At 38.6% G+C, this 12,591-nt stretch overlaps 1 protein-coding gene across 1 annotated transcript in view; it reads right to left on the bottom strand.

Moving 5' to 3' along the window:
- Positions 1-1,092: 1,092 nt before the first annotated feature.
- The window catches only part of LOC146145715 (uncharacterized), a 71,447-nt gene continuing 59,948 nt past the window's right edge, over positions 1,093-12,591 (bottom strand). The window contains exons 15-22 of the mRNA XM_083389672.1: positions 11,148-11,405; positions 10,497-10,670; positions 8,841-8,925; positions 7,866-8,039; positions 3,389-3,466; positions 3,068-3,199; positions 2,566-2,671; positions 1,093-2,135 (exon numbers count right to left, since the gene is read on the bottom strand). Coding sequence (XP_083245798.1) covers positions 1,949-2,135; positions 2,566-2,671; positions 3,068-3,199; positions 3,389-3,466; positions 7,866-8,039; positions 8,841-8,925; positions 10,497-10,670; positions 11,148-11,405 — 1,194 coding nt within the window. The 3' untranslated portion in view covers positions 1,093-1,948. The remainder of the gene's footprint in view (positions 2,136-2,565; positions 2,672-3,067; positions 3,200-3,388; positions 3,467-7,865; positions 8,040-8,840; positions 8,926-10,496; positions 10,671-11,147; positions 11,406-12,591) is intronic.

Raw genomic sequence — 12,591 nt, 5'->3', positions numbered from 1 at the left:
TCTTCGCATTAGATGCACACCATTTGTTTTAAGACGAAAAAGGGAAGCAACATAAAAAATGGCATTAAGTCTTAGCTTTTATAAAACAACTTGCATAAACCCAAGCTTTGGCCGCAATGAACTGCGCTTTTCTTGATTTGCTTTTTATAGTTTCGCTGCTGCATCTAGCAATACTTCTGAAAAATCCACCAGTTCCAAATGGCGTTAATCCCACTCTATATGCAAAACGACTGCTTTTGTTGGTTATGGAGCTTGTATTTCGCCAATACTTGTATTTTCTTAACACGTGCACGGCGCAATAGTTAAAATTAACGGCCGCAGGTTCTGCAACCCTGATATAGTCCTTCCCACCAAGGTTTGAATTCATTACGAAAGCTTCTGCACTTGACATTTTTTTTATTTGCGTCACGCTTCGGTGACGTCAGAGCAAAACAAGCGAAGAAAACGCGCCAGGACAGCGAAGCACAGTGCTGGAAAGACAAGCAAAGAAAATGAACAACAAATCGTACAGAGAGAGAGAGTGGTAAGGATCTTTTTACTCGTCTGGTTGGTAATGATAGCTGGGTTAGATTTAACGAAGTCACCACTCTTGTCGTTTTGTCAGGGGGAATTAGAGAGTTGTTATTGCACTTTAATAAAGTTACGAATTCGTTTTAATTCTCCCGGAGTATTGGCACTGTCTAAAACAAATGGTTGTCGCTTTGTTCTTACTTTCCCATAACCACCACCGAAACGTTTGAAAAGCGAACGCAGAGCCGCGAATTAAGCGTCGGGAAACAAAGAATAATCGCAATGAAAACGAAAAATGGAACTTTAAAACAAGACAGAAAAAAAGTAAAAACTGGATTTGTCCAGCCCGCTGCGGTCGTTACCAGACCGAATAAATAAAAAAACTTTTAAAACAGAAACAGCTTTGAAACATAACCGGAGGAAAAAAGCAAAATAAAATCTATGTCTTTAGGGCGAGTGGACTGCTTGTACATTGCATGCAGACGGTTACACGAAGCGTACGAAGAAAGTAAATAGCTGATGTAATCAACTAACATAAACGTCCCAAAAAATGTTTTTTATATGGATGTAACATAATTTTGCGGGAATTTACTGCCGATCCGATAGTAATTATTTTATTTTTTAAAAACTATTTTAAAATTAGCCTTGTTTTAGAATAATGGTTCTCATTTAATGGACTACCATTAGAAGATTGCCTATATTTGTTTAAAACAAGGCATTCTAATTTAACAATATTTAATTTATTTGAGTAACAGATCGTTAGGGATAAGACCGTATTATCGGACGACTACAAACACTATGTGAATTATAGCTTAGGGTATCGGCTCCTAGAACAATAATTTAAAACAAGTCAAAAGATCAATCCGGAAGCACTTCAATCTTTCAAGGTAATCGACAAAGTTTTAAAAACCGGGAAAAGCTAGTTGAAACCCGTCGGCGCCAGCTGAATTTTTGACGGCTGACGAATTGTACAAACAGCAGAATAAAAATACAGAATATGGTCTGATTTGTAATTGAAACCAAGTTTTTAAGTTTCTTGTGTAATACTTACCAAGATTAACCAAGTTTTTAAGTTCTGGTGTAATACCTAGAAGGTCTACACATAAGATGGAAACTCAAAAAAAAAAAAAAAACTGTGTGTTTTTACGGTGTATAAACCACCCTCACCAAACTTTCAGTACGCGTGAAAAAATAAGCTGATTTAGAAAACATAAATGACGAAACCTTTTAACTCAATTTAACGTTTGCGATCGCAAAAGCTTGATGAACCGATTTCGCGTTTCGCTTGCAAGAAAATGACAAGTCAGGATTATCGGCGGGCAGCGCGAGACCATGTCCCCCCTCGGGTGGGGGGTTATTTTTCGCGTTCCAATGCCCACAAATCGCGCGCGAAGCCTTCACCCGGGAAGCACAATACTGTGGGGGTCAAAAATGGGGTTCAGGTGGGGCCAAAGAGGTGATAGCGAGCCTCTATCATCGTTTCTACAGCCTCCTGCTGGTAACGGGTGTCGTTTAGGTTGTATTTGTCACTGGCGTCTTTCTCGGGGGCGCGAAGTAAGGTTGGGCCGAAGACGATGCCGAGGTTGTGAGCCGACATCTGGTTGTCGCCTGAGAACTCGGCAACTCTGCGAAATAATGCCGGGCGTTTAGTTATAATAAGTCCCATAACGTAATAGTATAAAGTATACTTAATACAACGATTCAGTGCGTTTTCTGTAAACATTCTTAACTTTCATTGCTTTCATAAAGATTTGATTTATTGAAAAACGCACGCATTTATGGCGCAGCATAATGTTTTAGAAACGTTTAAGCAAATTTAGCTTGTAATCTGGCCGCTTTCAAATCAGTTGATTTATCTTAAAGTTTGGTTAGTTACTGTTGTTTCTCCCTTTTTTCCAAAAAAATCCGTGAAACAAGACAATATCAAGAAACAGTTATTGCCAGGCGTACTGAGTACGGCAAAAGGGAAAATAAATACAAAACAAAATGTGTCAAGGTAAGCATCGAGATTTGATTAAAAAAATAGGCCAAAGCTAATAACAAAATTATACCAACCTTCCCAAATGCTTAATGAGGAACTTTAGCGTTTGCAGATGGGCGCCCGGCATTGCGCTCAAAGCCATTCGAATGGCGTCCAACTTTCCGTCACCTTGCGAGATTTCTGCAACAAAGAAAGAGCGAATAAATTTGAAGGTCGTTAAAAATGAGTAATGGTGGTACTAGTGAGCCTTTAAATTTCGAATTGGCATAAAAGTTGAACACGTTATTGAGGCATACAATACATTGTAAAATAGAAGAACCTAAAGTTTTGCAGTAACGTAATTTTTACAGGACTTGTTTTAAGACTAGTTAATTCCCAAAACTTTGTTTATAAAAATTAGTTCCAGTAATAGTCGTATCATAAATACCAAGGCTCACACTGGTAACTTTGATTTAAATTTCCAAATACCAACTAATCAATTTGTTTTAATGTTACCTAACTTGATATGTATTGTCGCCTGTTTGTTAAATAAATTTTAAACTCAGTCATCAGTGATTAAATATTTGTTTTTCTTACTTGCAGCGTTTATGAATCGCGAGTAGAGTTGATAGGGAACAAGGGGAACTGGTAATTCGCGAAGATAGAGCTTCATTGCACCGGCGATCGTGTTCACGTCATCTTCGAGCGAAATGGCAGCATCAGCGCCGTCTAGCGGAAACGAAAATTGCACATTAAACAACGATAATTTCCAAAAACATGTGCTTTAGATCGCAACGTTTAGCCACTCTAATGTTGTTATAATAACTACAAGAATCGCGGTATAATTACTACAAGCGGTACAAAAATGTTTCTGATAAATCCAATAACTGAACAATGTCTACAGATTCTATATCTTACTTTGATCAAACGACGCCTTCATCTCAATGACGTCATCAAGAGACCCGGGAACTCGGTAAATTCCTTCTGACGTTATACCTGAACGCAAAAACACAAAAGGTTAAACAGTGAAACGCAACTCAAAAAAATTGGTGTGTTTATGGCAGCCTTAGACTTCGGAATATCAACTCTGCAAAAACAGAGTATTTTTATGTCATCAGGCAACAAAGGTTTAGCCAACCAGACACAAAACACAGAAACAGCAAAAACTACAGCTTGGCGTGGATGTTTATCAGATGCAGAAACACTCAACCAATAACGCACAACAGTGTGTAGTTTCAACAACCGAAAAAAAAAACGTTGAAACTGCAATTTTTCTAATCGGCCGCAACACAGCAAAAAAGGAGATAAACAGAGAAAGAAACGAGAATAACGATGCCGTGTGCAATTAAATGCGGATTAATTTGCGGGAGAGCTTACGCTGGTGCAAGTACGAAAACCGCACTCACGTCATCTTAATCGGATACAAACAAACAAGTGACTGCCGAAAGCGGTTCGGGCTACAAAGCTTTGGTCGGTTTGAGAACGAGCGACACCTCTATATAGGGTTGGGGTTTAATCAAGGAGACGAACAAAAGTATTTCGTTATCTGAAAGGGTTCACATAGGGACGGATGACGACTTTTTTCCGAAAATGATTACTCAGATTTTCAAGGGAAAACAGCGGTTACAACTGGTCTGGAGTGACAAGAAAACATAAATGAATGAACAGAGTAATATAACTGAAACAACCATGAATGCTGCTCTCCGTCTTTACATTCATTTAACTAAATATCTTTGTCTAAACCTAAAAAATGCGACCAAAAACCCAATTACTTATACTTAAAATCTTACATTGTCGAGCTGAAAAAATTCGTATTATACTTTATTTCTCGAAAAAAAAATTTTTGGCCCCGTTTTATTCTATATGAATAATTTTTACCCACATGTATTCTTGCAATTTAATTTTTTTATTAAACAGTTGTTAAACTAATAAATAAACTTACTACATAAAGTAATGGTTGCGTCCAGTACTAACCGTTAGGGTTCGAGTTTGCGGAAAGGCGAGTTTCGCAAATGTGTATTTCGTCATCTAAATAAAGGAGGTTCACACAGGGACGCAGTGAATAGCGGCTTTTTCGAGAAAGCGATTACTCAGACTTTATAAGAAACACCTAGGGTAAACAAGTTCGGGAACTAGATTAGGAAACATACTTCAACTGGAAACAAGTAGCAGCATTTTTCGTTACAAGGCCCAATCTAATGATTTTTTATCAACCTTCACGTTGTCAAACAATATGATAACATTTTGAATAGTTCGACTTGTTTCTTAAAAACCGGTAAATATTTGAACAAATAAAACCAAATACGAAATTTAATTTAGACCAACTGCGCAAACTATTCTCTTGTCTTAAAATGTCTTCAATCACAATAGGCCTCCATGTATTTTCTCGTTTGAAAGACAAATATGTCAAAAAATAACTAGCAAATCATGTCTTTTCGGTGTACATTTTTATGTCAAGCATTTCCTGGTATAGGCGTCTTAAGCGACAGCAGCCCCCTCTCTAGTCGCCCAATAGTTTGTTATATAAACGGGCTTCGCATTTGTCGGCTAAACGCTCTCGACAGAAAATCTGGAAGCGGTCGCATTTTTGAGCTGAAATCGTGACTGACGCCCTTTAATCTCCAATTTGCAACAGTCGCCGCGTTTCGGACGAAAGTTAGCTGTTTGATTGCGATTGAAAGCTTGCAAGCCGTTGGTCCATGTTAAGCCACAGGCTCGATATACATCAATACACAATGTTGCATACCAGAGTACGCTTGCTCGTTTCTGGAGGATTTCGGGTTTGGCTTACGCGCCCATAGACGTAGATTATTAGGAACGTCGCGTAAATGTTTATCTTCCTACAAGCAGGAAAGGAATTTGACAAACGCTAGATCGAGCAGATAACGGGTATTGGGCCACAAATACGCCCATCAGGTCGTGGCAATCTTTACAAGCCTTCTTAATGCTATTGTAACACATACAGTGCGTTAATTTTCTGCTATAAGTAAACAATAATTAGTGGCGCAAACACCGTAAAGGTAACGAATCCAGTTGATTAAAGTTTTAAGTGGTGTTGGGGTGTAACTACAATATTCCCAAACACACTTACATAAAAGGCAATCACCTTTTCAAATTAAAAAAACCTGCCTAAGTTTATTAAAATAAACCGATGAAAAGAGTAAAGGAGAAAAAATGAAAAACGTTGTAAGCTTTAGTTGCGTGGAAATGGCAAATTCAAAATAAGCACAAGCTGATCAAAGATAAATTGTATAAACCTTCACGCAAATTTAAAAGCTACTTTGATAACATAATATCACATGACAGATAAAAATACCATTTTTTGCGCTGTATTACATGTGTGCAAAACCTCAATTGCATGGTCAAATGACAGGGCTCAGATTTTTATGAGCGGCATTATAAATTGTCCGTTTTACTGATCTAAGTGAGGCGCCAAAAGTGGCAAAGCTGGCCTGCAGAGCTCGAACTGTGGGTCGTGTTTATGGTCGCCGAATGCGATCCAGAAAACAATTTCTGCTGAATCAAACATTTCAAACCATACCAACGGTTTCACGTTTCAACCTTACACACATACGACCAATAAGGCCTCTGTAGGAACGTGATGGGTCAAGCTCGCGCACATATTATTTACGCTACTGTAAACGGTTTGGCCGATAAAAACGATTAGCGCCCAGGCGCGGTAGAAAGTGACAACAAACTGTCAAAATTCGCTTCATCTATCATTCGTCTGTCACTCAGTCGTTAGGCCGTTTTGCCAGAGATTTATTGCTCCCAAAATAATCAGTTCCCAAGTGTCCTGTTTTGGGCCATTTTGCCAGGGTATTAGGCGAAAAATAATGGTGATTGCTTTGCTTTTTACAGTTGAATTACTGTGCAGGCGCATAAACATTACTGCGGTCAATATAAGCTTTTTACTTTCGCCGTTATGTTATTCTTTGCAAGTGATGAGGTATTCCCTATAAATGGGGGCACGACAAATTACATTTATTATGTAAACGGTTTAATGTTTGATGTCGTCGGTACATCCACACGTAATCTTAAAACTAAAGTGACTATTAAAAACCGATGTGTGGCTAATATGTTTAAAGTTTGCAGTGTTCGAAACTAGTCAGGTCGCATTTATCTTGTTTCAGGACTATTTTTTTTCCGAAAATTAAAAAAAGATGTTGGTTTGAAAGATTGGAATTGACCGAGTTAGCAAAACGACAAGCATGTAAACTAGCCTCGCCCAAATAAACAGGCCAACATAAGAGAACTATAGTCACTTATAGAGTGGCCACACAATAGTGTCAAGTGCCGAGCCCCGGCAGCATTTTTTTGAGCGCAAGGGAGCAAAGTTTTCGGCATCGCTGTTTTGCCGACTCTGTTGGGTCGCGTACGCGTGCCTAGCACAAACTGCCCAGTCGTGTCAGAAGCACCAAAAAACATCGAAATTAGATCGAACGGCGCGGTTAAGGCGAACCCATAAACAGTGGAATTCGAAAAACATCGCGGGCCGCGAGATTTAAGACGCTTACGGTGAATTGGAGCGCAACAACACCGCGAGTGGAACTTGGACCCGAAAAGTAAGGCGCTTTCGAAGTTTTGGGCGACTTTGGGTCATGGCTGATGGAAGGATTACTGTCAAAATATCGTTTCAAGTCTTGGGAATTAGCCGCCTAAGTGATTTATTAGCAGGTGGAAGACCGCTTTAGCGCGAAAACAGAATTCCAAGGCGAGTTACGAAACGACGTCTGTTGCGGGAATTGACAGTCCTTGATATTTCGACAGAAACTCGAAAGAACGCTTTGTTTTCCAAGCTAGGACGCAAAGAGCTTAACAGAATTATGTCAATGCCGAATAAAAAAATGTGACGTCGCTATGTTTGCCAGAAGCGTCATATTACGTCACAAAAGGCGTCGCGACAATAAAAGGACCTGCCAGTTAACGTATTAATCCAAAGCATAATGAGCAAACGCCTCAATTAAAAAAAACAAAAACAAAAAAAAAGTATAATATTTTTATTCAAATATTCATTTGCTCTATCACAATCAATGTCCCATCCAATATCGCTTAACGCAAAACCTAAAACAAAAATTACGTTTTAGGAATTCTTGCGCCCTAAAATAAATCCCTGTTTTGACTTCACTTAATGTTTTTCTTTTTTCAAATCCGCTAACTTGTGTTTATTCACGCGTCTTCCAAAAGGTCTGGTTCAATTGTCCCACTTTGTAGCCCCATTATATGTTTTTCGAACACACAGTTTTAGTTTTTTGGGCTATAGCTAAATCAATGAAAACTTCAAGGCCATAAGCTAATCTTGTTGCAGACGGCTTTAAATTTCAATAAGCGATTAAGGCGCCCCCGAATACTTTAATAGCTTATAGGTGTACGTCTTAATGTTTAGTGCATTTACCTCGCTTTTCAATTTCTGCCACACACAAATCCACCACAATGGGTCGCTCGGTGCCATGCAGTTTGACCAGAGTGGTGAGATCTACGCCGAAAACGTGCTTTACGTGCTTGAGGGCCGGCTGACAGTCGTTGGGCACCAGCTTGGCGCACTGCTTGTGCACATTCAGACCGCAATCTGCAAAGGTGAAAACACATTGTGACGTCACAAGACGGGCGATTTGAACCAAAACACGCTCTGATGCTGTTGTTGGCGATTGAAAAGGTGCATAGTGCACACACATAAGCGTAGTACGCACACTTTAGCACAGGTTAAGTCTGTTATGTGAACGGCATATTACTAAGTGGTTGTTTTTTATTCGCGTCTATACACAGTAAAGATTTATAATACTGAGAAACTGGTTTGGGTAATCGCGTCTGTACACTATAAAGGAAAGTCGCCCATAGTAGTTATACACAAATGTATTACAACTGTAAGTTATTTATTTCAATTTTTGCACGTTAAACGATTGGCTTGGTATATGTGCGTTTTTTTGTTTGGTTAAGTTACTTATAGCTCTTGACAGGACTTCATTTGGCCAACTGATGACTTTGACTGGGATTTGACTTGTTATTTTGTGCAAAAGACTTCCTGTGACTTTAGTTATTTTTAAATGACTTGTTTACAGCACTTAATACCAGTGAAAAAACGTATCGAGCGAAGTAAATAATTTCACCGAATTTTATCCTTGTATGGTTTGTGTAAAAATTAAATATGATGCATTTTGTTTTCTAAAGTTAAGGGTTATTGTTGCAAATTTTATTATGGTAACTTAGTTTTTCTTATATGGCACAAAAAAACGCAAATACAAAATTGTGACAACGTAGCCCACGAAAAAACAAACAAAAAAAGGTCACGACCATCACAATTTACCTTCATTTGCGGTCGACAACAAAAACGACAAATTTTAGCAGAGATAAAATCACGCACAACACTCACCGATGCACTGCACGCCCTGCATGATGATGCCCCACATAAAGTTGCCGCAGTACTCGCACCACTGTAGACCACGGTAGGTGTGCGACTGTAAACACAAGAAACACCGGGATCATTTCGAGACCAGGTGCGAAGCCCGCAGAGAAAACAAACACAAACGGGGCCGCCGCTTTTATAAATAATCATTCCGAGCCTGCTATTAAGCTGCGGCGCTTTTGACGGGAAAGTTGCAAAGGCGAATTGCCGCAATGTGTCTTTATTTCGCGATTTGTTGTGGGAAATAAAGCAGTGTGTTTGTCTATATTACCATATAGAAACATGGTTTTAGAGTTCAAAGGACGACCACTGAGGGGTTAGACAGTTGATGTAGACATATCTGTTTTAAATTTTTGTAAATCGGCTGACAATTGTTTATATCTGAAAATTTTATCAAAACTTGCAAGAAAAAATGCAATAACTCATTAAATTACAAGAGGGCATATAGGTTTACATTATGTTAAGTTATGGGTGCCAGAACTGCAATAATAATCGGAAAAATCTATTATCATTTAAATAGTTGAAAAAAAATTACGTTAAAAAAATTCTACAAAGTACAGATTTCCCCATAGTGGAAAAAATGCTTAAGGCAGGAATTTCTACCCCGAAATAATCATATTAGCCAGAGCGTTTAAATAATCATAATAGCCAGATCGTTTACCGTCCGGGCAACCCCACACTTCAAAAATCAATCGTATTTATGTTGAAAGGTCCAATTTCACATGGCAGTCGTGACCTGTACAAACGTCGACACACCTCAGAAGCGAAACACAACTTTTCCTTTTTCGGCAACGCAACCGACTTTTGTGCGCGGTTGCTACTGACAACGTGTAATAACTGGGTTCTGGTCAGCCAAGGTCTACAATTACTAGCGTATACCGACGCCGGTGCTTGCGGTTTTTGCATGGGAAGGCACGAAATAAGGCTTGTTTGAACCATAACAACTTGAGCAACGGGTTATTAAAAATGCGTTTTGGTATTCGAAAGGATTCGGAAAAAAATTATCTCACAAAAATTTACCCATAATTTGTAAGGAACGGAGCTAAAATAGCGGAGTTTAGTTATAATACATCAAATCCAACTTTCACGGTTACGGCAAATTACTTTTTGAAATTTAAACCTATGAATAAACTAAACGGAGATCAAAAAAGTTTTTACAATAACTTTCCAACTCAAAATGGCAACTGTTTTTTTTTTAACTATTGTTTTTGTAATGCAGCACGGCTACAGTTGAATATGAGAAACGAAAAATTTATTTTGGACAGAGCAAAAATTAAATCAAACATAAAAACAACTCTAGTGCCCGAAATAAGGGGCTAAAATGAACAGAGGAAGAAATGGAATAAAATGGAAAGATTGAAATGGGGTTTTACAGTAATGGCAAGATACGTTTAAATATATTATTGTTTTAACTCTCGTTCTATAAGTTGTCCAATTTGAGAAACTTTGCACCCAATAGCAATCTAATTGTCATTCAATTGTGGGGTTCCTGCCCAACAATATTATATATTTTTTCAAAATCATTACATTCAATGAAATTAAAATCAACAAAAAAACCGCTTTAAGAAAAAAATCGTTTATATAAAGTTCTTAAGAAATCTGTGGTTGCAAGCAACTTCATACCTTATAGTGATGTTCCTTGTCGTAATGCTGCGCTATCACGCACTTGGGACGCGAGCCCTTGGACGGTGACGTCACTGGGCGATGACGTGTCGACGGTGACGTCACTGTTCTGCTTCGCTGGATCGGTGACGTGGCGCCGGGCGACCGGCCGTTTTTAACGGGAGACGAGTCGTTCTGGAATAAAGCAAAAGTATTTGGTAAAATAAATTATTGGGTGCACAGATCTGTAATGTAGCTTGATAATGAATTTCAAAGCCAAAATGACTTCGATCTACTCGATATTTTGGCTTTGTATTTCATTATCACAATAAAATATTTATATTTGATCGAGGGACACGGCACTTACAGTATTCGGAGCGAATAGGTAATTTATTTGATGAACCTTAGTAACAAAAAGTCATTTTTGCATCAAATTGAAATGTTATGTTTTATATCAGTTTTAAATCTGATTATTTCATGAAGAATTATTTATTTGGACGGACGAGTCGATTTTCCTCCCTTTTCGTCCCTACGAAAAAGTAAAAGTGAAAAAATGAGGAAAAAAAAGAAGGATTATACTGAACTGGATAAGACTCTGCAAGGAGCCAGTTACCCTATTCGAATAGAATACCAAAAGCTGTCATTCCGTCCAAACCGGAAAATGGTACTAACCGGTTGCGTTGGCGAGCGATCCTTGGCGTTGCTTTTCGACCTGGACGGTGAGGCCACCGCGGTTCCATTGTTCCGGTGTTTGTTGACGTCACCGGTGGTCGCCCTTCGCTGCAGGCCCTTGGCCTTGCTCGGGGAATCCCCGGCGTTGAAGTTGCCGCTGCTGCTCAATTTAACGGGTCGCTCGCTAGGGGGCGTACGTACGGCGCGGATGACGTGGTGCTCGTCTCGCATGGCTGCGCTTTCCGACTTGTGACGTGTCTGGCGTTTAAAAAATGTAATTTAGAAAAATCAGCGATTTCATTTGTTATTTACTTGCGTCAAATTTCTGGGAAAAAACACCGTTTAAAAATAAGACCATGGCTTAACGCTCGTTTAAATGCGCTAACGGAGTACCAATACTTGAAAATACATCGACAAGAATGATTAATTTGTTTTTAATTTTTTCATCCGGTTGGGTCAGTATCCGATAGAAATAAAAGACACCGTCGGAATGTAAAGGTTTACATTTTTGTGTCGCTTTATGTTACGGTAGAATTATATCTTTTGTATTAAGTAAAAATGCTAAATATTTCTCACAATTTTTTTGACGTTTTCTTTTCCAAACTAAAAGTGGAATCCTTATAACAAAGGGGATACTGTAACGTTATTTTTAGTTTTATTTTTTTTATGGGACTATTACTTAAACATCGTTTAATTGAGCACACAGAGTACTAATACTCGTAAAATAACAGAACAGACTATTATGTTGCGCATTGCAAAATTCCCTTTTTTTTAAATAAAAAATGTTAAATACATCCAAGAATTCCAGGATGTTTTCTTCCTAATTAAAACAAAATCCCAGGAAAGATTTTGGCATACAGGTGAAGGTCATAACAGGAAGCTATTGGATCAGCTCGCACAATTATTAGGTTAAAGCTGACCTTATGCGAAGCAACCACGGTAGGTTTGAAAAACTCGAACAAAAAGATATAGGCTAAAGCATAAGTCGGTCTCGGAGATTACAACTGGCACAACGTGCACTTAGCAGATGTCGAAACCGCGCACGTGAATAACAATTAGCCGGTGCTATTCCTCTAGGATTCCGTCACGATAAGCATTTCAAACGAGCGCATTTGATGCTGGCTAACCGCCATTCGTTACAACTCGCGGGGAAAGCTTATGGGAGGTCCGTGAAAGACCGTGCAAAAATTGGGGGCAACGCATATATTCCATTTTTTGAAATTAACCATTTAAGATACCACTTTGAAATCTTTAAAAGGCAACTTTTGTGAATGCATTCGTAGTTTTGAATCCTAAATAAGTAAAACGCATGGTGTAAAAATCGGCTGTTTCTGCGCTATACACATGACCCTTTTAAATTATCCTTTACATAGCTAATCTCGCTACAAACAACTTTTGGATCTCCAAATTACAGCTTTAAAATGTTAAACTGTGATATTGGAGA

The sequence above is a fragment of the Ascidiella aspersa genome, chromosome 5, assembly GCF_963924565.1.
Source record: "Ascidiella aspersa chromosome 5, kaAscAspe10.2, whole genome shotgun sequence".
Classification (NCBI taxonomy): Eukaryota; Metazoa; Chordata; class Ascidiacea; order Phlebobranchia; family Ascidiidae; genus Ascidiella; species Ascidiella aspersa.
Note: the sequence above shows the minus strand (reverse complement) of the source record. Positions and strands in the feature narration are given on the sequence as shown.